General features: G+C 47.9%; 1 protein-coding gene across 1 annotated transcript; it reads right to left on the bottom strand.

Annotated features, from left to right (window-relative positions):
• Nucleotides 1-990: 990 nt before the first annotated feature.
• Nucleotides 991-19,533, bottom strand: Slc6a16 (solute carrier family 6 member 16). The gene is made up of 12 exons (XM_075953205.1): nt 19,424-19,533; nt 12,183-12,676; nt 11,680-11,837; nt 11,451-11,577; nt 11,115-11,290; nt 10,835-10,945; nt 10,472-10,713; nt 5,434-5,617; nt 5,034-5,235; nt 4,753-4,912; nt 1,396-1,558; nt 991-1,224 (listed from the first exon to the last, which is right to left on the bottom strand). The coding sequence occupies exons 1-12, from the start codon at nt 19,531-19,533 to the stop codon at nt 991-993; spliced, it is 2,361 nt and encodes a 786-aa protein (XP_075809320.1).
• Nucleotides 19,534-27,916: the final 8,383 nt, after the last annotated feature.

Raw genomic sequence — 27,916 nt, 5'->3', positions numbered from 1 at the left:
TGCAGAGGTACAAACACACACACACACACACACACACACACACACACACACAGTCTGTTAGTGCTGGAATGTAGACTTCAAAAAGGACTTTTAGGTGTTGGTACAATGGCTCAGCCTACACCTGATGACCTGAGTTATTACTGGGGACCACATGTTGAAAGAAAGAACCAAATCCTGCTAGTTGTTCTCTGACCTCCACATGCATGCTGTAGTGTGTGTATGCACACACACACATAGACACACACACCACTACATATATACCAGATGATTTTTTTGTTTTGTTTCTCAAGACAGGGTTTCTCTGTGAAACAGTCCTGGCTGTCCTGGAAATCACTTTGTAGACCAGGCTGTCCTCAAATTTACAGAGACCCGCCTGCCTCTGCCTCCCAAGTACTGGGATTAAAGGCGTGTGCCACCACCGCCTGGCCCACTGGATGAATTTTAAGACTCTGTGGCCTGTGATGGGGTTACTATTCTTAGCAGCAAGGGTGATGCTATCCTTCCCATTTTGCTGAGGCCATTTTGAGAACATCTTGACTGAGGAGCGGGTTCTAGACAAGGCTTGGGAGCTAATCTAGCATCCGAATTCATGGGGCAGGGAGAGCATGGGAACTCAGGGCTAGACATGTAGCTCTAGAAAAAAATGGCAGCATGGTGGAAAAGGCAACTACTTGAGACCTTTACAGGAAAACCCCTCACACTCAGCGTGGAGCCACAGTCTGATTTATTGGCCATCAACATTGGGCTTCTCTCGCCCCCGCAGGAGACCCAGGACCAGGAGCAGGGTTGGCAGGCCACGCCTGGAGCTCGGTGAACGTGCACACACACTGAGCGAGCGAGGGCTGGAGAAGTGCTATACAGGAATGGAAGAGTCCAGCCAGGAAGGGGCTGCAAAGCCATTAGGGATCTGCGGCTCCTCCCCTCCCCCTTCAGTCTACAGTGAGAGATGCAGGATGTCTGGTCCAATGAGGGAAGTTAGGGGCTCCGCCATCAGGCTGATGAGGACTTTGTTTTGTAGCCCTGTGAAATATCCTCTGAGGCCTCTTTCTTAGTCAGTGGCTGGCCACTTCCGCTGGAGAGCTTAAGGGATGCTGTAGGCCTGAAGGGAATCCCCAGGGTGAGGCAGTATGCAACGTAGGCAGGAATGGGAATGAGGACGATGACATACAGCCCGACTGTCAGAATCAAGACCCACATTGGGTATTGTTGAACTGTCTCTTTTGACTATGGAGAGACCATGAAAGGGTATTAACACAAAATTCCTAGGAGAGGAAGAAGAGGTGTGGGAGGGAGAGGGGAAAGGTGAAGGCTAGTGAGCCAATGGCCAGGTCCTCAGCCCACAGGGGACTGGAAGGACCAGAAAGAACCGGAAGATCTGAGAGAGGGTACACTCACAGTGCTGGAGTTCCAGGCCGTGTAGGTGAGGGGCTTTGTGCCCAGCTGAATGAAGACAGCTATTAACAGGCCTAGCAGCACCACTGGGGACACATAGCACCATACCCAGCCACAGATAGGGCAGATGGGGCGGCTTAGTAGCGCCATCATGTCTGCAAGGAACCTGTGGAGGGACAAGGAATATGGGCGCCAGTCCAGCCTCCCCACCTCACAATCCTGTTATTTTCTGGCAGCTCTGGCCTGCGTTATTTCAGGTCTCCTCTTCTAGTCGGTCTTCTATCCCCCTGCTGCCCAGCACCTCCCACAGGGCCCATAACCCTCTCATTCATCCTGAGATGACATCTGTGATGTGGCTTTCTAGGTGCTAGGTACCCAGCCTAAGCCAAGCAAAGAGAATCGAGGCACCGCTGAACCTTGATGACCCAGCCTGCTTTCTTTCCATCATAACGCTCTGGATTTGAACCAGCAGCCCTTTGGTCTGGGAGGCCAGGCTCCGAGGTCCTCTTCTCTTTTCTGCCTCTGTCTGTCCAGGCTCTGCTTCAGAGCACCTTCCCCGCCACTCCTGCCTAAATTTCCATCCTCACCCTCAGTGTCTCCCCTTACTAACCGCTCTGCACCCGGCACACCCACGGGGCTGTCTGCACATCTTCTCCTACAGACCTGGGCTTTGAGAGACCTCAATATGATGAGTTCATCCCAGCACCACAATGGTTTCTGGACAGAGATGTCCTGGCACGGGGAAACTGGCACCAATATACACAGAAAAGTCAGGCACACAGGTGTGCACAGGTGGAGACAAGAGTCTCAGAGGCTTGCTAGGAAGCCCGTTTAGCCAAGTCAGTGAGTTCCAGGTTCAAGAAGTGACCCTGTCTCAAAAAGTAAGTGGAGAGCGACTGAGAAAAACACCTGACGTGTTCACACGCGCATGGGCAGGCACACAGACACCTACACTCCTGACACGTGCTCACACACGCATGGGCAGGCACACAGACACCTACGCACCTGACAGGTGCTCACACGCACATGGGCAGGCACACAGACACCTACGCACCTGACAGGTGCTCACACGCGCATGGGCAGGCACACAGACACCTATGCACCCGCACTTGAGTCTCAATAAGTGTTTGGTGGTAGCCATGAAGATGGTTCAGTAGGTAAAGGCACCTGCTGCCCCTGGGATCCACATGGTAGGAGAAAACACTAAACCCCACAAATGCACTGTGTTAGTCACACATGTGCCCATAAACATACGCTCACCCACAGAAGATGAATGTGGAACCATATGGGGCTGGAGAGATGGCTCAATTAAGAGCACTCATTGCTTTTGTGGAGAATCCAGGTTTGATTCCCAGCAGCCACATGGCAGCTCACAGTTGTCTATAACTCCAGTTCCAGGGCATCTGATACCCTCTTCTTGCCTGCATGAGCACCAGGCACACATGTGGTACACATATATACATACATACACACATACAGGCAAAACATTCATACACATAAAATAATTTTAAAGTGAGTTAGTGAGGGGGAACAGACTCTAAGGACCATTTGCAAACGCCACTTCAGCACCTTCTGCCTTGGGGCTACACCACTTGTGTGTCTTGTTAGTTACTTCTTCCTGGAGATAGGGTCTCTGTGTGGGTCACACTGGCCGTGGAGTCACCGAGATCCACCTCGCTCTGCCTCCGGAATGCTGAAATTAAAGCCTGCGCCGTCCTGCCCGGCCTGCCAAGCTTTGAGCTGCTCTCACAAAAGACCTGACACACAGAGACTTAGAGGAGGAAAGATTTACATGGCCTTGACCCTAAGGACCCGTCTTGAAGGGGAAGAAATGACCGCAGAGCTGGCTCCATCCATGGTGGCTGAAATATGGAGACCAGAGCAGACTAGAGAGGGGCTGGGTGTCACTTCTACAGGCCTGCTCCAAAGAGCCTCAAAATAGCCCCACAAGACGGACACTGAATATTCAAACACTTCAGATCTGGACAGCACAGGAGAGAACCCTGGGTTGGAGGCTGACCCTGCTGCCCTGTTCCCCTCCAGTCCTGAGCTCCTGGCTCGGGCCCCTCTCCTACCACATCTTTCTTTGTTTGATTTGGTTTTGGTTTTTTGAGGTAGGGTTTCTCTGCATAGCCCTGTCTGTCCTGGAACTTACTCTGTAGGTCAGGCTGCCTCAAACTCACAGAGATCCCCCTGCCTCTGCCTCCTTAGTTCCACCATGCCTGGCTTCTCTCACCACATCACGCTAGCCCAAATCATTACTGGCTCTTATTTGTAATCTTTCACAGCTCCCAATTCCCCTCCTTGGCTCTGCTTGGGCCTACAGGGCCACCAGAGGTGCCTTCATAAAATATATGTATGGTGGCACATACTGTTAGTCCTAGAGCTTGGGAAGTTGTGGCAGACAGACCCCTCTGTGAGGTCAACGTGGTCTATAGCAAGTTCTAGGACAGCCAGGAGCATATAGAGAGACCTTGTCTCTAATCTGTTTTTAAGCTGATGATGGTGCTCCCTACTGAAACCATTTAGTGTTTTGTGATACACACTGCACACAAAGCTAGGTCATATCATGGTTTACAAGGTCCCATCTTCTGCCCCCAATTTCCTAATTCTACTCCAGCTTGCCTGGATCCCTTGTTCCTTCAAAGCTTCAAGCAGGATATTTCCTCTGGTGTACACACATGCAGGAACACTCACACACATACATATACATGCAAACCACATACACATTAATCATGGCTCCTCCCTTATTTTACTTAGGAGTCTTCCGACACATTACCCTACCATCAAGGCCTTCTTTACTACCCGTCCGAACCACACACACTGTCTCTGGACCAATGGCCTTTGGTTTCTTGTCTTGTGTTCTGTGCGCATGGACGGGAAGAGGGAAGCTGGAGCGGGACACCAGCAGCTCCCGCTGCTGCCCTGCACACTGAGCCTGAAGCTCTACTGTCGCCTCACGGGGCTAGAATGGGTGCCGCCATGACCACTTATGTGGGTTCTAGGAAGAGAACGCAGACTCGGATGCTCGCACACCAAGGACTTGACTTGCTGAGCCTCCTCCCAGCCTCGCTTGCCATTCATAGGCTCCGTGTCTGTCAGTGTTGCTGCTGTGTGTCTATACCACTAGAAAGTAAGGTCCTGAACAGAGTGCTAACCTGGCTTTATGCAGGGTCCCTGGTCACTAACAGGCCACTGAAGCACATGAAACACACGAAACTCTGGTAAACAAACGTTCCTCAGAGGCCTTGACGTTAAGGGCCCTTGTAACACTCTGGCTTGACATTAGACACAACAGGAAAGCTGTCAACCCTCCCAAAAGATCCATGCTCCTGGGGGCCTGGCACGGGCCCCCTTCACCTCTTGGCCCTGTAGGCCCAGGCTACAGCCAGGTTTTCACACAAGGCGATGCTGATGATGGGCAGGACGATCCAGTATTCACTCAGCAGCCAATAGTAGTAGATGCCCGAAGGTTGGATGAAGAAGAGGCCGCACAGGAACATCACCACGGAAGCACCCACTGGAGGAAGCATTAGGCCTGCGTCAGGATCAGAGGTCTGGGAGAAGATGGGACTAAAGGGAGATCCTAAGCCAGGGCTGGTGTTAGGGCTGCGGGAGAGCGGGGTCAAAGGTGGAAGTACCTGTAAGAATCCTTGGCTGTCTCCTGAAGAAGGGGAAGGTGTCCTGGAGCGGGGTGATGATGCCCAGCATGAACGTCACCATGGCACACAAACTCATACTCAGCAGCAGCAGGAAAAAGAGCACAGTCCAGAAGAACGACCCAGGGAGCAGAGAGATGACCTCCGTGAAGGTCAGGAACATGAAGCGGGGGCTGTCCTCAATCTGCAAGGACAGAGAAGTGAAGTGCCTTCTCCACCTCCTCTCAAGGCTCACGCAGCAGGACCCCGCCCCTGCAGTCCGGGGAAGGGGTTCTATCTACTGCGACTGCCCTGCGTTTCCTACATTACCCACATTTCTCTCCAGGACTAGTGAGAGCCGCACTCTGTGGGGCAGAGCGGGCTCTCCAGCATCTCCACTGACCTTCAGAAAATGCTCCTGGATGTTGCATTCGGGCACCTTGCTGAGGACGGCACTCCTCAAGGGTGGTCGGAGGCGGTCGAGCCAGGAATTGTAGGTGGAGGTCGGGTTTTTCGTCAGGGTAGGGGGCCGCGCCTCAGGAGGTAGGATCCCCTGGGCTACCAGCATCATAAGTTTCTCTGTGTTCCTGAGGATGGGTGAATTAGAACCGTCAGGCCCTTGGCACACCGTCCTTCCCTTGCTCATCTTACAGATGAGAGAGATCTCGAGTCCAATAGTACTAACGGTAAAGGACAGCCTGCCGTGAAGTCTGGAGGATGCCCACTTTCAGGGGCCATGAAGAATGTATGCCCTTGGGGAGCCCGGACTTCATAGGGATTCGTGGGCCTAGTCTTCACCAGCTTTTCTGAGAGGAGTAGAGAAAAACCATCTAAGCCCTACACTTTGGAGAACGGGGAAGCTTCCTTAGACTGAAGCCTGAAGCGTGTGACAGTCCCAAGTTGTACTAAGTCAAAGAACTGTTGTTACCTTGACTCTGACCAGAGCCCTTGCCAAGAGCGGAGAGCAAGCTTCGTGAAAGTATGATCATGTCCTAGAAACTAAAACAGGATGCTCTTCTGGAGACAAGACAGCTACATACTTAGACTAATAGTCTCATTGCAAATCATTTGAGCTGAAAGATATTTTTAATCTTTTGTAATTATTTTATTTTATTTTGGTTTTTCGAGACAGGGTTTCTCTATAGCTCTGGCTGTCCTGGAGCTCACTCTGTAGACCAGGCTAGCCTCCCCAGGGCTAGGACTAATGGTATCTAGCACCTCCCGGCTACCTATGGTTTATTTTAAAATCAGCTTTTGGTTGTTTTCCTTTGTTTACTAATTTTGTTGTCTATTTTGTTTATTTATTGCTCTTGTTTTTAATGCCCTTGCCCTCGGGGGCCAGAAAAATGACTCGGCAATTAAGAACATGTACTGTTTCTGCACCAGCACCCATGTCTGGCAGCTCACAGCTGCCTGTAACTCCAGCTCTAGGGGGGATCTGATGCCCTTTGGATCTTGTGGGCACTGCACTTACATGAACTATAGTCCTGACACATAATTTAAAAAACAATAAAAATTAATCTTTTTCTCTTTTTCGAGACAGGAAAATGAATGTGAAATTCATTCACCTCTCTGTGGTCTTGATTGACCTCGCTTGCTATGTAGACCTGGCTTGACTTGCCTTGAACTCACTGAGAATCTCCTACTTCTGTCTCTGGACACCCAGCCTAGCGTGCTTGGAGTCAGCCAGGGCTGTGTTGGTGATAGAAGAAAATGACAACCATTTGTGGTCTACAGTGAGATGTACCCAGGCCCTTTTCACTATATATATATAGTTTTTTAAGATGCCTTTATTGTATTTTATGTGCATGAGTGTTTTGCCAGCAGAGGGTAGCAGAGTCTCCAGAACTGGAGCACAGGTAGCTGAGAGCCACAGTGTGTGTCGTGGGAACTGAATGTGGGTTCTCCGCAAGAGCAGCCAGTGCTCTTAATCACTGAGCCACCTCTCTAACCCTCCCTTTCAAATATTTATTTACTGGCTTTTCTGAGACAGGATCTCCCCATGTAGCCCTGCCTGTCCTGGAATTTACTGTGTAGACCAGGCTGGCCTTGAAGCTGTGATTCTCCTGACTCTGACTCTGCAGGACCTGGTAGGACCTACAGCTCTAGGCCTGGCTTAGTCTTGAAGATTTTAACAGCCTAGGGTTGAGGTGAGGTCCTCTGGACTGGGGCTTTGGAAAGAGACTTCTTGGAACTCAAGTCTTGGTCTTGTGGATAATCAGAGTCAAAACTTGTGCTTTAAGTTACAGCTAAGGCTGCCTTATGGATACAACCTAGTGGAAACTTCAATTGGCCCCTTCTTTTGTTCATTTGCTAAACACCCTTCTGCACTTTCCCTGCCCCTGGGAGGACTGGCAGCAAGTGTCTGACTCACTGTGACATTGAAGGTGGGGCCTTTCTCATGTCATGTGTACATAGTGAGCTCTAGGACAGCCAGAAAGAGAGACCCTGCCTCAAAATATAAAAAAAAAAAAAGGCACCGGGTTCGCACGGGGAGGGGGCGCACGGGGGATGTGGGGAGAGGGATATTTTGGTGTACCACTGCTTATTTTTCATATTCATTTATTCAGTGCATATGTAGATGGAGAAGGCAGAAGAAGCATCAGATGCCCAGGAGCTGGAGTTACAGGCAGCTGGGAGCCTCCCAACATGGTGCTGGGATTCGAACCCGTGTCCTATGGAAGTGTTATTAGCTGCTGAGTCATTTCTCCAGCCCCTTGATAATAGTTCTATTCTTATAAGAAGATCAGCCAGGTGGTGGCGGTGCATGCCTTTAATTCCAGCACTTGGGAGGCAAAGGCAGAGGCAGGCAGATCTCTGTGAGTTCGAGGTCAGCCTGGTCTACAGAGTTCCAAGACAGCCAGGGCTACACAGAAAAATCCTGTCTTGAAAAAACAAACAAACAAATAAACGAAAAACCCAGCCTAACAAAACACAACACAGCGGTCATCAAGAAGCTTCAGTGGGTAAAGGAGAGGTGGGTACAGGCCTGGTGACAGTCCCTGGAACCCACGTGAAGGTGAAGGGCAGCACTGTCCTCACAAAGAGTCTTCTGACCTCCACATGTGGGCCATGACAGTCCATCCCCCACATCAAGTTCATACTCCAATACTAGCCACACAGCTAAACAAATAACACAAATATATTATTATATGTATGCATATCAGACTTGCAAAATTAAGCGGTCCAGCCAAGTTGAATAAAGTGCTGTGCAAACAGAGAGCTGACTTCTCCTGTTTCCCTGCTGGAAGGGTAATTCTGATTAAACCACTGTGGCCCTCAGACACGGAGCAGACCCTGTCCAGCTTCTAAGGCTTCATCTGCCCTGTGCATGTGTAAGCTCTGCATCCTCGAAGTCCACATTTTAGGACTCCCTGGTGTGTCCGTGTGACTAGACACATTCTGTACTAAACAAGAACAGACCGTTCCCGACAGTGAGGCAATGGCAAACACCTGTATGCCTAGCAGACAGCAGGCTCGAAGAGAAAGAAAGCTTGTGCGCTCCAAGGCAGTCTGGGCTACAAAGGGATGCTGACCCGAAGCAAAACCAAACTTCTGCGCAGTACAGGAAGAAATCTCCTCCCAGCGGCAATGTGCTTGGGCTGTGCCGTCCTGGGGGGATTTCTGTCTGCAGGGAGACACGGTGGGAATGGGTAAGCGCAAGGGCACATTACATGAGGGATGGAGCGGCTGCAGGTTAGCTCTGAGGTCTTCGAGGAACAGCTGCATCTGCCATGCAGAACTCTGCGTAAGGCCAGGAGTGCATAGGTGCCATGGGGCTAATTTCTGTGAACCTGAACAGAAACACACCAAGGGAGGATCACAGGACTCAGGAAGCTAACCGAACTTGGGGAACACTGGAAGTCCCGAGAGGTCCAAGACACATGAGACCCCTCCCCAAGGTTATGCACACAGCCACAATTGCTGGGGAGACGACTCTTCCCAGAACTGCCAACAGGAGGTGCAGGGAGCTGCAGGGATGCAAGGTGTCACCCACACGAGGCTCTCCAGTCACAGCGCTGCCTTGAAGCCGCTTGCTTTCCTGTAGGTAAGCCCTCACCATGCTCCCACGGGTGACCCAGTGTGCCATCGCTTCCAGCCAGACCTGGGTGAAACCCTCTTGGCTCAGTTCCCTGTCTAGGGTGAACAAATATCTGTGTACGTACTCGGGAGAAGTCACACAACTCCAGCTTCCAGAAGAAAATGACAGCCGTTTGTGGAGATTGGGGTTACTAGGGAGAAATGCAACTCAGGTTTGCCTTCTCTGGAAGGCCTCTCTGATTCTCTCAGGCTCAAGGAAAGGCCCTATCTCCTCTCAGCTCGTATTACCAGGCCCCAGAAGTTTATGGCTTAGTATTCCATTCTTCACTCCTCCTCTCAAGGCTGGAAAAAGCAATAAAAGCAAGAAAGGCACTGACGAACCAATCTGAGCTTCTGTGATGGCAAAGGGCACTTCATGGGTGGCACCAAGCTATGTTGACAGCAGAGCAGCAGGATCGGGCTCCAGGTCTCTCACACAGTAGGGCGTTTACAGCTAATCAGAGTGTGCTATGTAATCAAAATGACAAGGGGGCCAGAGAGAACGTCAGCCGTCAAAGAGCACTTGTTGTTCTTGCAGAGGACCCAGATTCGGCTCTCAGCATCCACACTCTGACTCACAGCCGTTGGTAACTTGTTTCAGATCTGACACCCCTCTCCTGACCTCCGTAGGCAGCAGGTCTACTCATGGTGTACACAGTCTATGCAGGCAAAACACGCACACACAATGAATAAACAAATAAGAGACTCTTTAAAGGGATAAAAATAACGACAAGAGCTGGGCATGGTGACACACAGCTGCAAGCCAAGCTTCGAGAAGTAGGAGGAAGGAGGATCAGGAGTTCAAGGCTAGCCTGGGCTAGATAGGGAGACCCTGTCTCAAAACACAAAACGTCCTCAGGGATCTTTGTTGTCACCACAGACAAAGACTAAGGTCTGAGGTGACAGTGTGGTCAATATGCAATGTACACATGTATCGCAATGTACCCCATGAACTCATGGGATTAGAATGTGTCAATAGGACCAAGACAAGAGGAAGAGCTGCAGGACTGTGTCAGCCAGGAGAGAATCCTGTTCCCTAACCTTTTGGAGTTTAGCTTTACCAGATGGGCGGAGAACACTAAGTCTGGAACCCACAGCTCAGGGCCTGCGGAGGAAGCAGATGTCCGTGGATGGCTCTGAGAGGTGAACACAGATGCTGTTCTCTGTGTGAGTGACCTTGGCACGCCGGCCATTCTTAGCGTCTGCTAGCACGTCAGCTTTGAGGTGGCTGTTGGCAACCTCTGGCACTCTCTAATGTTCTCAGCTAAGAGGAAGCAGAGCTTTTAACCTCCCTGAAGTTGAGATGTGAGGATGGGTTATGAAGCCGCCCAGGTTAGACTTGATCAGGAAACTGGCCTTACTTCTCACAGCAGCGATGTGTGGTTATGGTGGCCCAGAAGCCCAGGATCGAGAGGATGAAAGGCATGATGAACAGCAAGGTGAGCATCTTGATCAGGACCATAAGGAATGCGTCCCCCAGACAGTTGTTGAAGTCAGGCATGTATGAGGACAAGTAGACGATGGGCCCAAAGCCTAGGCCCATGTCTAACATGACCTGGACCCCTGCTTGGGACCACACGATTGGGTCGTAAATGCTTGCCACCTGAAAAGGAGAGGCGGGTACAACAGGGACGTCAAGATTTGGGAAGGGACATCATCTCTCGAAGGGAGGAGGTACAGGAGACAATGGTAGGCAGCTGCGCTGCTCTGCGGAAGGACCTCACCTCGAGAACCAGCAGGTGTTTCAGCCCATATACTGTGCCCTCCATGGGCAGAGTCCGGAAGAAGAAGCAGAAGATGATGAGATAGGGAAGTAGCACCAGGACGTTCAGAACCTGCGCAGAGTGCAGCATGTCAATAGGGACTTGTCCTTGTGCATAGCTCAGGGCTGGGGTAGGACTCAGAAGAGTCTTCATCCAGGCAAGGAGCTTGCAGGGGTAACTGACCAGGCGGGAGAAACAAGCTCATAGCCCTTGAGAATGCCAAAGGCCCAGTGCGACTCACCTTCTCCAAGGACTTGATCCCATTGATTATGAGAACGCAAACGAGACACCAAGCCAGAAAGAGGCATATGCCCAGGTTGAAAGCTACAGGCCCTCCGTCCTCTATTCTGTCTGAGGCTTTCAGGGTCTGCCGGTACCAAAAGTACGTGTAGGATGTTGCCTGCTCACATTCGGGATCTGGGAGGACATGGCTTTGGACAGGCCTGCTAGACATGGCAAACCCTCCCTCTTCGCCCCTGCAGCCCCCTGCTCTTTGTGTTGTCTTCCGAGTCATGCCCCTCCTTTCTATTTTCTCCTCTTCCCAAGTCTCTCCGTTTCTCCACCTCTCCTTCCTCACCAAAGCTACTGGAGTTCCTTTGAAAGGGACAGTGCTGCCATGGAACAGTGAAGTAGAATATGTGGCTCATGTAGAAGAGGATCCAGGAATTAAACAGATTCGTGTAGGTGCTGATGATGAAGCACACCTGGAGAGCAGGGGAGACGTGTCTGGGAGGAAGAGCAGGGGCAGGGAGTGAAGGGTGAGGAGCGGCTGTAGGGGCAGGCTTGGGAAGCTTGGGGCTCCTCACCAAGAAAGTGCTGTATCCCAGTCCACCAAACCAGGGACCCAGGGTCTTCCACAGGTCAATGCTGGCACGCTGTACTCTCTGGCCAACGGCCATCTCCAGGAAGAGCAGAGGAATTCCAATCCAGAATAACATTATGGTGTACATTATAAGAAAGCTGCCTGTGGAGAGAAGGAAGAAAGACTCCGAGAGCCTCGGGCCCACAGTGCCTGTCCTTCCTCACCAACAGCAGCCTCCCTCGGGCCACGGGCTTGAGGCTTGCTGGCTCCACAGCCCATACTGGTCACGCTCCTTATTCCTAGAGGTCTCAGACGCCTAGTTCCCCTCAGCATCCTCCTGGTTATCCCACTGGCCTATGCTTAAAACCCTGCACTTCTGCTTCTCCTGACCCTGGGTCTCGGAAACATGGTTTCTATTGTTCTCTGGCATCCAGACCCCTCACAGATGTTATCACTGGGAGCCAGGGCAGCCTCACTTCTCTGTGCCTCTTGGGTTCCCAGACTTACAGCCTCCTTTGTGAAGCCACTGTGAGACAAAGCGCCAGAGCTGAATCGGCATCAGCAGGTAGCTCACCATGGCCAGGATGAACTTAAGCTTGCTGGACCAGAGCTGACGGGGAAGGAAGACGTCACTCTCTTCCCTGCTCATATATCTTGTCTCTTCTGAGATTGTCACAGTCTCTTCTTTTGTGGCACTGGGCTTAGGTTGTGGGCCACCTCTTACCTGAGCCTCCAAAGCATGGGTCTCCCAGGCCCGAGCCTTTGCCACCCGGGTCTCTGAGACTGCGGCCTGTGTGTCCCAGGCTGATACACACCAACTTAGGATCCCACCTTCCCATTCCTCAGTGTTCGACTCCAGCTCGGAAAGTCTTGAGACTGTGGATAAGTTTTGTTCCACCAACGACTCTGAAGCCTTTATTGAGGAAGACTCTGGAGGCGCTTCCTCTAGAGAAGCTTTTGCTTTGGCGAGGGGAGGGGCCCCTTCCCCTTTCTCCGCGGACCTGAAAATCAGAAGCCACAGATCTTAGGAGAAACCAGGGCTCAGTGAGTTCCAAACTCTCTCAAAGGAGAATTTCATTTCTACGCTCTCCACTTACTGACATTCAAAACACATACATCACACACACCACATACATGCCATGCAAACACGTATCACCCAAACAGGCCCCACATATAGCATACAAACACATCATGTACCTTAGACAAACACGTATCACATTCTCATATACTGCACACATGCACCACACGTGACACACACGGGCGCCACACGTGACACACACGGGCACCACACGTGACACACACGGGCACCACACGTGACACACACATGCACCACACGTGACACACGGGCACCACACGTGACACACACACGCACCACACGTGACACACACGGTTACCACACGTGACACACATGTACCACACGTGACACATACGGTTACCACACGTGACACACATGCACCACACGTGACACACGGTCACCACACGTGACACACAGGCACCACAGGTGACACACAGGCACCACACGTGACACACACGGGCACCACACGTGACACACATGCACCACACGTGACACACACGGTTACCACACGTGACACACATGCACCACACGTGACACACACGGGCACCACACGTGACACACATGCACCACACGTGACACACACGGGCACCACACGTGACACACATGCACCACACGTGACACACAGGCACCACAGGTGACACACAGGCACCACACGTGACACACATGCACCACACGTGACACACATGTACCACACGTGACACACACATGCACCACACGTGACACACACATGCACCACACGTGACACACGGGCACCACACGTGACACACGGGCACCACACGTGACACACACATGCACCACACATGACACACACGGGCGACACACGCGACACACACGGGCGCCACACGTGACACACACAGGCACCACACGTGACACACACGGGCACCACATGTGACACACACATGCACCACACGTGACACACACGGGCACCACACAGGGCACCACAAGTGACATGCACGCACACACCACATGTGACACACACACACCCCACATGTGACACACACATGCACCACACGTGACACACACGGGCACCACACGTGACACACGGGCACCACACGTGACACACACATGCACCACACGTGACACACACGGGCACCACACGTGACACACGCACACAGGCATCATCACCCTCACACACATCACAAACACATACACGCATGTACTATATCCCACACCCATACCATACCAACATGTGCCATACACACAAGCACCTCCCACAAATGCCTTAGCACACTCACACATAAACATGCTCATGTACACATATGCACCATACCCACCCGCCACACACACATTTCTTATATGATTTTTTTACTTCTTCAAATGTTTTAACACAAAGGACAGGGGTTGGGGGAGCTACAGTTAAGAGGCAGAAAGGTGGGAACCACATTAAGGATTTCTGGATATAGAGGTAGACACCCTCCAAAGCTCACAGTGGCTTCCACTAGAAACCTCAGTCTTCAAGAGGCTGAGGCAGGAGGACTGCCATGACTTTGAGGCTAGCCCTGGGCTATAGAGAGGACAGGTAAGAAGGGAGGAGGGGAAAAGGGAGGGAGAGAAAGAGGAAGAGAGAGAAGGGGGGGCTCTTCACAGTGGGCTTTGGTTTGCTGGTTTGTAAGAAAGGGGCTTCCTACGCAACCCAGACTGGCCTGGAGCTGGTGATGCCCCTGCCTCTGCCATCTAAAGAAAGGCTTAGAAATGCCTGCTTTACCTCTGCAAGCCTTCCCCAGCTGTCCGCGCTCCAGCTCAGCTCCTACAGTCTCAGAGGAGCCTGACCGGCCTCTGTCTCAGAGGGCAGCTGCTCCCACCTCCCCACCCCTCATTTCTTCACTGCCTTCCCCTCTGCCTCCTGCTCCACCCCCAACTCCCAAGCCAGAGGATGGTTCTGCACCTCATGTCTGGGGCCACTGTCCTCTTTGATCCTTGTGATCCCTCCACTCTGACCTTTGTTGGTTCTTCAAATGCTCCACAGGACAGAGGACCAGGAATGTTCTGGGAAGGGAAACAGAAGTCTGTGAAAGAACAATCGCTGACTCGAGCAAGAGGCGTCAGGTTACTGGCGGTGGCTCAGCTTTAAGGCGCTTGCTACTCAGAAGGAGGATCTGAGTTCAATCCCCGGGACCCACATAAAGGCCAGGCATGGTAGCATGTTTCCATCCCAGCATTAGGCAGATGGAGATCGAATCCAGCCTGCCCCAACTGGTAAAACGCTGTCTTGTGAAACGAGGTGGACAAGTCCTGAGGAAACACACGAGGTGGTCCTCTGGACTACACACAACTACACACACACACACACACACACACACACACATGAACAAATACATACACACATATACACACAAAATCATCAATGGTTGCTAATACAAGATGGTCAAAAGCGGAATGCCGTGTCCTCCTGCCATGATACACCAAGAACAAAAATGAATAACCAGAATGTATGTAGTCATGAGGAAAATCAGGTAACCCCAAATGTAGGAATACTTTATTATAACAGCCCAAACTAACCCAGGTGACTGTATATAATTATTTGGGTACTAGGAATTGAACCTGGGTCTTCTAGAAGAGTATCCAGTGCTCTTAACCACTAAGCCATCTCTCCAGCACCCTGTAGGAATACTTTATAAAAAAAAAAATAACTGATTAAGGGCTGGAGAGATGGCTCAGAGGTTAAGAGCATTGCCTGCTCTTCCAAAGGTCCTGAGTTCAATTCCCAGCAACCACATGGTGGCTCACAACCATCTGTAATGGGGTCTGGTGCCCTCCTCTGGCCTGCAGGCATACACACAGACAGAATATTGTATACATAATAAATAAATAAATGTTTAAAAAATAAATAACTGGTTAATTCTTGTTTAAAATATCAAATCAGGACCCATGGTCCTGCTAGCCTGAGTTCAATCCCCAGGACGCACAGTGGAAGGAGACAACAGATACCTTCAGCTTGTCCTCTGACCTCCATATTTTGCTGTGGCCTGTGCACATATATACACACAAAATAAATAAATAAATGTAATTTAATTTTTTGTTGTTGTTTTTTGAGACAGGGTTTCTCTGTGTTTTCTGACTGTCCTGGAACTTGTTCTGTAGACCAGGCTGGCCTCGAAGTCAGCCCCTCATGGAACCTTCTCTAAAACTGATTGCATACATACTCAGTAACAAAGCAAACCTCCACAGATACAAAAAAATTGGAGTACCCACTGCGTCTTATCGGATCACCATGGAGTAAAGTTAGAATTCAACAATACTACTCCCAGAAAGCCTACAAACCCTGGAAACACTACATAAGGGGATCAAGGGGTTCAAATTGGAAAGGAAGAAGTCAAACTTTCATTATTTGAAAATGATGTGATAGTGTACATTTACGATAGACCCCAAAAACTCTACCAGAGAACTCCTACAGCTGATAAATATCTTCAGTGATGTGGCAGGATACAAGATCAACTCAAAAATATCAGTATCCCTCCTATACACAAAGGATAAAGAAGCTGAGAGGGAAATCAGAAACATCACCTTTCACAATAGCCACAAATAACATAAAATATCTTGAAGTAACACTAACCAAGGAAGTGAAAGACCTATTTGACAAGAAACTAAGTCTTTGAAGAAAGAAATTGAAGAAGACACCAATGGAAAGCTCTCCCATGCTCTTAGGTAGGATCAACATAGTAAAAATGGCAATTCTACCAAAAGCAATCTATAGAGTCAATGCAATTCCCATCAAAATCCCTACACAATTATTCACAGACCTTGAAAAAACAATAATCAACTTCATATGAAAAAAACAAACAAACAAACAAAAAACAACAGGATAGCCAAAACAATCCTGCACAATAAAGGAACTGCCAGAGGCATCACCATCCCTGACATCAAACTCTATTACAGAGCTACAGTGATGAAAACAGCTTGGTATTGCCATAAAAACAGAGATGTTGACCAACGGAATCGAATTGAAGACCTGGATATTAATCCACACACGTATAATCACCTGAATTTGACAAAGAAGCTAAAAGTATGCAATGGAAGAAAGAAAGCGTCTTCAACAGACGGTGCTGGCACAACTGGATGTCAACCTGTAGAAGAATGTAAATAGATCCATATCTATCACCATGCACAAAACTCAAGTTCAAATGGATTAAAGACCTCAATATAAATCTGACCACACAGAATCTGGTAGAGGAGAAAGTGGAAAGCAGCCTTCAATGCATGGGCACAGGAGACCACTTCCTAAATATAACCCCAGTAGCACAGACAATAATAGCAACAATAAATAAATGGGACCTCCTGAAACTGAGAAGCTTCTGTAAAGCAAAGGACACGGTCAACAAGACCAAAAGGCAGCCTACTGAATGGGAAAAAAAATCTTCACCAACCCCACATCATACAAAGGACTTATCTCCAAAATATATAAAGAACTCAAGAAATTAGACATTAAAATTTTAAATACCTCAATTTTTTTTTAAAAAAAAAAAGGTGTACTGAACTAAACAGAGAACTCTCAACAGAAGAATTTCAAATGGCCAAAAGATACTTAAGGAAATGTTCAACTTTCTTAGCTATCAGGGAAATGCAAATCAAAAAAACTCTGAGATACTATCTTAGTCAGAGTGGCTAAGATAAAAAATACCAGTGATAGCTTATGCTGGAGAGGATGTGGAGTAAGAGGAACATTCATCCATTGCTGGTGGGAATGCAAAGTTGTGTAATCACTTTAAAATCAGTGTGGCGGTTTCCCAGAAAATTGGGAGTCAACCTACCTCAAGATCCAGCATTACAACTCTTTTGGGAATATACCAAAAGATGCTCAATCATACCACAAAAGCATTTGTTCAACTATGTTCATAGCAGCATTATTTGTAATAGCCAGAACCTGGAAACAACCCAGGTGCCCCTCAGTGGAAGAATGGAGGGAGAAAGTGTGGCTCATCTACACACTACTCAGTGGGGAAAAAAAAATGACAGCTTGAATTTTGCATGCAAATGGATGGAATTAGAAAACACTATCCTGAGTGAGGTAACCCAGACCCAACAAAACGAATATGGTATGTACTCACTCATAAGTGGATACTGGCCATAAACAAAGGACGTGGAGCTGATAGTTCCTGATCCTAGAGAAACTAAGTATTAAGGTGAATCTAAAGAAAAACATATATAGATCCACCTGGAAATTGGAAGCAGACAAGATCATCAGACGAAATTTGGGAGCATGGGGGCAGGAGATAGAAGGAAGGGAAAAGGGGAGGGTTAAGGAGAACTTGAGGAAATGGGATGGTCGAGATGGAGGAAGGACAGAGAGCAAAGAAAGAATTATCTTGATTGAGGGAACCATTATGGGGTTAGCAAGAAACCTGGCTCTAGAAAAATGGCCAGGAATCCACAGGATGACCCCAGCTAAGACCCTAAGCAATAGAGGAGAGAGTGTCTGAACTGGGCTTGCCCTGTAGTCAGACTGATGAGTATCTTAAATATCACCATAGAACCTTTGTCCAACAACAGACGGAAACAGAGGCAGAGACCCACATCGGAGCCCTGGACTGAGCTGCCAAGCTCCAGTTGAAGAGTGGAAGGAGTGAGAGTATGAGCAAGGAGGTCAGGACCATGAGGGGTTCATCCGCTGAGACAGCTTGCCTGAGCTAATGGGAGCTCACCAACTCCAACTGGACTGGGAGTGAACGAGCATGGGATCAAACTAGTCCCTCTTAATGTGGTTGACAGTTGGGGCAGACTGAGGGGCCACTGACAGTGGCACTGGGATTTGTCTCTACTGCATGTACTGACTTATCAGGATCCTATTCTCTTTGGATGTATACCTTGCTCAACCTAGATGTAGTAGGGAGGGCCTTGGACTTTCCACAGGGCAGGGTGCCTTGCCCTCTCTTAGAATAGGAGGGGTTGGGATGAGAGGGCGTGTGGAGGAAGTGGGAGGGGAGTGGGAGGAAGGAGGGAGTGGGAATTTGGATTGGTATTTTTTTAAGTAATAAAATAAATAATTTTAAAATATTAAAAAAATGGAAAGCGGCCAACTGTGGTGGCCCATGCCTTTAATCCCAGCACTGGGGTGGTAAGCGGGCAGATCCTATGAGTACAAGATCAGCCTGGGATACAGAGAAAGTTCCTCAACAGCCGGAGCTACATAGTGAGACCCTGCTTCAAAAAGAGAAAAAGTAAAATGGAATTCATAACAGTAACAATAGAGCATCAAGAGAAGGTTGGAGAGATGGCTTCGTGGTAAGAGTGTTTGCTGCTCTTGCACAAGACTGGAGTTCCGCTCATCACCCATGTCAGGCAGCTCACAAAGCCTGAATCTTCAGTGCCAGGGGACCCGATGGTCACTTCTGGCCTCTGACGGTTCCTGCATGCACATGCCATTCACACTCATAGACATAAAAAAATAAATTTACAAAGAATGTTTTAATATGTGCTCGATGTTGTAAACACTCAGTAGGAAGTCCATTCTAATCACAGGGAAATGCTGCTGCTCACCGCCCTGGCTAAACAATAACAACTCTATGCGTTCACACAGTGTAGAGCAGCCGGAGAGACCCTTCTCCGTTAGTGCGAGAGTACAGATTGTGAGGATCATTTTGAAAAACTATTTGGTAATATTAAACACGCAGAGACACTATCACCTAACCATTTCTGGTGCTGCGGGAAGGTTTACAGCTAGTAACTACCCGCCTACTGGGGCGTGGCCTCATAGACTACCCGGATGCGAGCGCAGCGGGCCCTTCTCTCCTCCGCCTGGGCCCCCTTTTGCTGGTTCGATTTGTTTGGGATCTCATCTTCATCCATCGTTCAAGCAGAGAATCCTGATTTGTAAGTTTTACCCCTTAATAAATGACTGTCTATTTCTTAGTTCTGAGCTAGTGTGGGATTCCTTTTCTTAGTGTGTCCCGTAAGCCTTCATTAGTGCAGCCAACTGAGACTACAGCCGCAGTGATAACGAACCTATGGTGGTCCTCCTTTGATGCCACACACCATTCTAAATGCTTTATACCCAGCGAGGTAGATAGTATTATCATGTGACAGAGGTGCAGGCCGAAATGCAAAGCAACCACACACATTTCCCAAGAGTGTGGTTCTCGTGAGGAAGACAGCCAGGATGCCAGGAATAAGAAGGCTCTTAGCCAAATGCAACATTCACCTTCTCATGAGGATGTTCTCGTTGTACTTGATTGCCATAAAGCAGAAAACCACAAACATTAAGCCTGTTGTGGTGGCACATACCTTTAGCCTCAGTCCTTGGCAGGGAGAGGCAGACAGACCTGAAGGGCAACGCCAGCCTAGGCTGTCCAACACAGATGTCAATCCATAGTGAGAAAATTAGAAGAATACTTTATTCTTTTAATAAATTATAAGATTGAAATAGAGGAAGTACAGATTCAATGCAATGCCCATCAAAATTCTTCAAAGACCTCGAAAAAACGGTACTCAACTTCATATGGAAAAACAAAAAACCCAGGATAGCCAAAACAATCCTGGGCAATAAAAGAACTTCTGGAGGCATCACAATCCCTGACTTCAAACTTTCCTACAGAGCTACAGTACTGAAATCAGCCTGGTATCGGCATAAGAACAGACAGGAGGACCAATGGAACCAAATAGAAGACCCGGGTATCAATCCACACATCTTCAAACACCTGATCTTTGACAAAGAAGCAAAAAATATCAATTGGAAAAAAGAAAGAATATTTAACAAGTTGTAATTGGCATAACTGGATATCAACATGTAGAATGAAAATAGACCCATATCTATCACCATGCACAAAACTCAAGTCCAAATGGATCAAAGACCTCAACATAAAGCCAGCCACACTGAACCTTATAGAAGAGAAAGTGGGAAATACACTTGAACGCATTGGCACAGGAGACCACTTCCTAAATATAACCCCAGTAGCACAGACACTGAGAGAAACAATTTATAGGTGGGACCTCCTGAAACTGAGAAGCTTCTGTAAAGCAAAGGACACAGTCAACAAGACAAAACTACAGCCTACAGAATGGGAAAAGATCTTCACTAACCCCACATCAGACAGAGGACTGATCGCCAAAATATACAATGAACTCAAGAAATTGGACACCAAAATCACATAATCCAATTAAAAAAAAAGGAGTACAGACCTAAACAGAGACCTCTCAACAGAGAAATCTAAAATGGCTGAAAGACAATTAAGGAAATGTTCAACATCCTTAGTCATCAGAGAAATGCAAATCAAAACAACTCTGAGATTCCACTTACACCTGTAAGAATGACCAAGATCAAAAACACTAATGACAACTTATGCTGGAGAGGTTGTGGGGAAAGGGAACACTTCTGCATTGCTGGTAGGAATGCAAGCTGGATGTCAGTGTGGCGATTTCTCAGAAAATTTAGAAACAACCTTCCTCAAGATCCAGTAATACCACTTTAGGGTATATATCCAAAGGATGCTCAATCGTGCACAAGGACATGTGCTCAACTATGTTCATAGCAGCATTGTTTGTCATAGCCAGAACCTGGAAACAACCTAAATGCCCCTCGATCAAAGAATGGATAAGAAAAAATGTGGTACATTTACACAATGGAGTACTACACAGCAGAAAAAAATAACGACAGCTTGAATTTTGCAGGAAAATGGACGGAGCTAGAAAACATTATTTTGAGTGAGGTAACCCAGGCACAGAAAGACAATTATCACATGTACTCACTCATAGGTGATTTTAAAACATAAAGCAAAGAAAGCCAGGTTACAAATCACAATCCTAGAGAACTTAGACAACAAGAGAGACTTACATAGATCTAATGTACATGGGAAGTAGAAAGTAGAAAAAGACAAGATCTCCTGAGTAAATTGGGAGCATGGGGACCTTGGGGAGGATTGAAGGGGGAGGGGAGAGGAGCAGAGAAAATGTAGAGCTCAATAAATATCAATTAGAAAGGTATAATAAAAAAGAAAAGGGCAATGCAGAGCAAATCAGAAAAAAATAGAGGAAGTATCTGGGCAGTGGTGGCACAAGCCTTGAATCCCAGCACTCGGAGGCAGAGGCAGGCAGATCTCTGGAGTTTGAGGCCACCATTGCCTACATAGCTAATTCTAGGACAGCCAGCGCTACGCAGAGAAAGAAAGCCTGTCTTGAACAACATAGAGGAAATACAGCTGTTGCCAATATAAATTAATCTCCTAATTTGGAGCAACAACAACAACACTGAGGGCTGAGGAGAAGCCCTCAGTACAAGCTGGAGGGCCTGAGTTCACATCCCCAGTACCCAGGTGAAAGAAAACGACAAATAAAACTAGAAGGAAGGGTATGATACAAAGCTATCCTAGTACTGAGAGGGGAGACAGGGGTCCTGTGGGGAAGCAGTGAGACGTCTGTTGGGCAGCTAGTCTAGCTGAACCCATAAACTCCATCTGTCTCAAAAAATAAGGGGAAGTGTGACAGCCGGCACCTCATATCAACCTCTGGCCTGCAAACATGAGCGTGCACACACGTACTTACATATTCTCTCTCTCTCTCTCTCTCTCTCTCTCTCTCTCTCTCTCTCTCTCTCTCTCTCTCACACACACACACACACACACACACACACAATCACCACTACCAACAACAACAATTAACAAAATCAGAAATGAAAATAAGGGCACAACAACAGACAGCTAGGAAATCCAAATCCAAAGAATCATTAGGCCATACTTTAAAAATCTATGCGCCACCAATTTGGAAAATCTAAAAGAAATGGATAATTTTCTCAATAGATACCACTTACCAAAATTAAGATCAGATAAACAATTTAAATAGATCCACAAACCCTAAGAAAATAGAAGCAGCCATTAGAAGTGTCCCAAGCAAAAAAAGCCCAGGGCCAAGTGGTTTTAATCTAGAATTCGGAGACTTTGCTAGAAGAGCTAACACCAATACTCCTCAAATTATTCCACGAAACGGAAACAGAAAGAACACTGCCAAATTCATCTTATGAGGCCACAGTCACACTGACACCCAAACCACAAAAGAGTCAACAAAGAAAGAATTACAGTTCATTTTCCTTTATGAACATGAATGAAAAAATATTCAGTAAGTACTTAAAAACCAAATTCAAGAACACATGAAAAAGATCATACACCATAACCACGTAGGCTTCACCCCAGAGATTTAGGGATGGTTCAGCATATAAAAATCAGCCAATGTAATCCACCATATAAACAAACTGAAAGAAAAAAAATCACAAGGTCATCTCACTAGATGCCAAAAAAAAACTTTTGACAAAATCAAACACCCTTCATTATAAAAGTCTTGGAAGAGCAGCAAGTGTTATTAGCTGCTGAGTCATTTCTCCAGCCCCTTGTTAACACTTTTATTTTCTTAAGATCAGCCAGGCGGTGGTGGCACACGCCTTTAATCCCAGTACTTGGGAGGCAGAGGCAGGCGGATCTCTGTGAGTTCGAGACCAGCCTGGTCTACAAGAGCTAGTTCCAGGACAGGCTCTAAAATCACAGAGAAACCCTGTCTCGAAAAACCAAAAAAATAAAATAAAAGTCTTGGAGCGATCAGGGATACAAGGGACATACCTAAACATAATAAAGGCAATATATAGCAAGCCTATAGCAACATCAAATTAAATGGAGAGAAACTCAAAGCAATTCCACTAAACTCAGGAACAAGACAAGGCTGTCCACTCTCCCATATCTACTCAATATAGTGCTTGAAGTTCTGGGTAGAGCAATAAGACAACTGAAGGATCAAGAGGACACAAATTGGGAAGGAAGAAGTCAAAATATCACTATTTACTGATAATAAGACAATATACATAATCAGCCCTAAAAATTCTACCAGGGAACCCCTACAGTTGATAAACACCTTCAGTGAAGTGACTTTATACAAGATTAACTCAAAACTATCAGTAGCCCTCCGATATACAAATGGGCTGAGAAAGAAACCGAAGAAATAACACCCTTCACAACAGAACTCAAATATTACAAAATACCTTGGGAAAACTCTAACCGAGCAAACAGAAGCCTTGTATGACAAAAACTTGAAGGATTTGAATGAAGAAATTGAATGCAATATCAGAAGATGGGCAGATCGCCCATGTTCATGAATCAGTAGAATTAACATAGTAAACATGGCCACTCTACCAAAAGCAATTTCCAGAGTCATCAAATTCCAACACAAGTCTTTTTTGTTTGTTTATTTATTTTTTGTTTTTCCGAGACAGGGTTTCTCTGTGTAGCTCTGACTGTCCTGGAACTAGCTCTGTAGACCAGGTTGACCTTGAACTCACAGAGATCCATCTCCTCTGCCTCCCAAGCGCTGGGATTAAAGGTGTGCACCACCACTGCTCAGCTTCAGCACAATTCTTTACAGACCTTGAAAGGACAATACTCAACTTCATATGGGAAAGAAACCAAAAATCCGATGTTGGGATAATCTTTTTGTATACCGTGTGAAGATGTGTCTCTGTTTTATCTCACCTGCCTAAGACACCTTCTGATTGGTTTAATAAAGAGCTGGATGACCAGGGCTGGAGAGATGGCTTAGAGGTTAAGAGCACTGTTCTTCCAGACGCCCTGAGTTCAATTCCCAGCACCCACATGGTGGCTCACAACCATCTGTAGTGAGATCTGGCGCCCTCTTCTGGTGTGCAGGCACACATGCAGACAAAACACTGTATGCATACTAAATAAATACATCTTTACCAAAAATAAAAAATAAAAAGCTGGATGACCAATAGCTAGGCAGGACTCCCAGACAGAGATAGGGAAAGAATCTGAGGTGAGAGATTCATCAACCAGATGAGGAGGAAATCCGATGGACAGTCCTGAGGAGAGATAACAATCCGCATGGCAGAAACCTGGTGATGGAAGATATGGAGCCTGAACCGTTCATCTTCTGTAACCTGGCAAGGCTTTCAATGGTGGAACTGAGACACGTCCAGCCTCAAAGCCTTTGACCTACAATTTGCCCTGCCTGCAAGATGAGCTGGGGCAATGGTGGTGCAGAACTTGTGGGAGTGGCCAACCTATACTGATGAGCCAGGAAGCTGGATAGAGTCGAACACAACTGGCTAAAAAAAAAGACTCAATGAAACGATTCCTGATGATGTTCTGCTACACTGGCAGATCAGTGCCAAGCCCCGCTGGCACCAGAGAGGCTTCTTCCAGCAGCTCACAGTAGCGGGCACAGAGACCCACAGCCATTCATTAGGCACAAAGCAAATCCAGCTTGGACATCTCCATCAGGTCCCTCCCCTTGCAGCTCAGGAGAAGGGGAGGAGGAATTGTGGGAACCAGAGGGTTTGAGGACACTGGGAGACCTGGCCTGCAGAATCGGCTAGGCAGGGCTCATGGGGGCTCACGGAGACAAAAGGGGCAGTCACTGAACCGCATGGACTCTCGCCAGTTCCTCTGCATATACGTTAGGGTCGTTGGGTTGGCGTTTGTGTGAGACCCCTGGAAATGGGAGTCGGGGTGTCTCTGACTCCTGGAAACGGGAGTTGGGGTGTCTCTAACTCCTGGAAATGGGAGTCGGGGTGTCTCTGACTCTTTTTGCTTGCTCCTGGGACCGTCTTCCTGTACTGGGTTCCTTCATCCAGCCTTGACAAGAGGGTTCATGCCTAGTCTTATTTCATCGTTTTGTTGTTTTCTGTTGATGTCCCTGGGAGGCCTGCTCTTTTTTGGGGGGAGATGGAGGAGCAGAGTGGTTCTTGGGAAAGTGGGGGAACTGGGAGGAGTAGACGGAGGGGAAGCTTCAGTCGGGTTGTATTTTATGAGAGAAGAATAAACTTAAATCATTTTCTATCATTACTTCTTTTTTGGGGGTGGAATCTTCTTTGAGGCGGGGTTTCTCTGGGTAGCTGTCCTGGAACTTCCATGTAAACCATGCTGGCACTGAACTCTGAGATCTGCCTGCCTCTGCATCCCGAGTGCTGGGATTAAAGGTGTTTCCTTGTTTCTACTTTTTCTTTGAGGATGAGAGTGGGATGAACAGAGAAAAAGAGTTTCTTAACACATATAGAAGTTAACCAAGTTGAGTCCTGGGAAATGTAGCTCATTTGGTAGAGTGCTTGCTCAGTGTGCACAACGCCCTGGGTTCTAGCCTCACCATTGCTCAAGAGCAGGCGTGATGGCCTGTGCCTGTAATCACAGTACTTGGGGCATGGAGATGGGAGAACTTGAATAAAGACCTTTGTTATCCTTGAATACACAGCAACTCCTAGGCCATCTGGGCTACTTGAGACCCTATCTCAAAAACTAATCGATTTGGGGCTAACAAAATAATTCAGTGGGTAAAGGCTCTTGCGGCCAAGCATGGTGATCTCAGCTCAATTCCTGTACCCACGTGAAGAAAGAAGAGAACCGACTCCCACACGGTGACCTCAGACCTCACACATGTGCCAGGACACATCCCACAGACTCACGTCCACACAATCCTCAGTCAATACATGCAAAAATCTTTTAAAGTTAAGTATGTTGTGGAAGCAGGAGGCTTACCTATGGCAAACAAATCTTCAGTACTACTAGATATTTTGCTCATACCAAAAATGAGACACACCTCCAATTAAAAAAGAAAAGTTAGGTTCTCAAAATCTGTGATATTAGCATTGGCCCTGACTCTAGTGCATCAGATAATAATAATTTAATAATTTAAAAATAATTTAATAACAGGTGAGTCGTGTAATAAGGGGTAGATTTGCCTTTCTTGAAGACATTCAAAACCGGCTGCTGCAGAATAGAATATTCGTTTGACTACATAAAGGTGTGTTGCTTTTGTTTATGCTGAATTTTTTAAACTTATTTATTTATTTATTATGTATACAATATTCTTTCTGCGTGTGTATGCCTGAAGGCCAGAAGAGGGCACCAGACCTCATTACAGATGGTTGTGAGCCACCATGTGGTTGCTGGGAATTGAACTCAGGACCTTTGGAAGAGCAGTCAGTGCTCTTAACCACTGAGCCATCTCTCCAGCCCCCATGCTGATTTTTTTTAACTAAGTAAGGATGTGTTGTTATCTCTCCTTGCCTGCCTAAAACACCTGATTGGTCTAATAAAAAGCTCAATGGCCAATAGCTAGGAAGAGCAGGGGATAGGTGGGGCTGGCTGGGAAAGAGAAAAGCAGAGTCAGCCAGTCAGCTTGGAGCCAGCCTGCCAAACGTGGAGGAAGCAGGGACTCAGGATGGAAGTATGCAGATGAGGTAAATGAGCCACATAGATTAATAGAAATGGGCTAACTTAAGTTAAAAAAACAAAAACAAACAAAAAAAAACTAGAAAGAAGCCTAAGCTAAGGCCAACCGTTCACAGTTGATAATAAGTTGCCATGTCCTGATTTGGGGGCTGGCGGCCAAGAACGCCTGCTACACCCAGCAGAACTGAAAACAAGTTCTCTGAAAAATTCAGTCAGCTGGAGCTCTCGGTGACAGAACTGAGCGTTGGATTTGATTCTTCGTTTACTTTATTTAACCATTTCTCTGTTTAGTACTCAGACCTTGTAAGTGCTAGGCAAGCAGTCTCCCATCGAGCTAGCCACAGCCTCAGCTCCAGGGTTGAGCTCTGGCCAGCTGACCACTTCTGATACCCTCTGACCTCCTGCCATGTCGTACTGGCCCTTAAGCCTCCTCAGAAACACCCCTTCCACTCATGTTACCTCCTTTCCCGGAACTATGGCCTCGGAAAGGAAAGCAAGCTGGTGTCCTGGCTCCTCCAAAACTGGAAATGGCTGTGCCCAACAGGCTGGAAATGAAGCCGGGCTTCACCCGAAAGACCAGCCCTGAAGGGCAGTGGCGGCTGTGGGCGAGCCCTGAGGAGGCTGACTCGCCGGCTCACCTCGAAGAGGCAGGCAGTTTTCTGCGTTCGGAGGGAGAAGGGGCGCGGTGACCCTTGACCCCAGGACTCCCTCCCTGCACCCTGTGGAGAGCCGGGGACTGCAGAATGGCTGCCCCTCACACCGACCTGGCTGGCTCCCCTCGCCCAGGCTCGGGATCCCTGGTAAGCTCTCCAGGGGCTGATGAGGTGAAAGGGACTCAGCGGCCTGGGCTGGAAGCCTAGCTACCTCCCCAGTCCTCGCATGAGGCCGCTCCCACCTCATGAGCCCACGCGGCCTTTCCGGCCGGCCGTTTGGTGCATATACGCCATTGCTGCCCTCGCGCCTCCTCTGCAGACAGGCAGTCCCTTTCCCTCTCAGCCTAATACCCCATGTGA

The sequence above is a fragment of the Microtus pennsylvanicus genome, chromosome 18 (assembly GCF_037038515.1).
Source record: "Microtus pennsylvanicus isolate mMicPen1 chromosome 18, mMicPen1.hap1, whole genome shotgun sequence".
NCBI lineage: Eukaryota > Metazoa > Chordata > Mammalia > Rodentia > Cricetidae > Microtus > Microtus pennsylvanicus.
This window is presented reverse-complemented; position numbering and strand designations above follow the sequence as displayed.

Coding starts and splice junctions, on each gene's coding strand:
- Slc6a16 (XM_075953205.1), bottom strand. CDS start 19,533: ATGGATGAAGATGAGATCCCAAACAAATCGAACCAGCAAAAGGGGGCC. Junction 5,236..5,433: donor TCCAGGAGCATTTTCTGAAG/GTCAGTGGAGAT, acceptor CTGTCCTTGCAG/ATTGAGGACAGCCCCCGCTT. Junction 1,559..4,752: donor TGGGCCTACAGGGCCAAGAG/GTGAAGGGGGCC, acceptor GTCCCTCCACAG/GTTCCTTGCAGACATGATGG.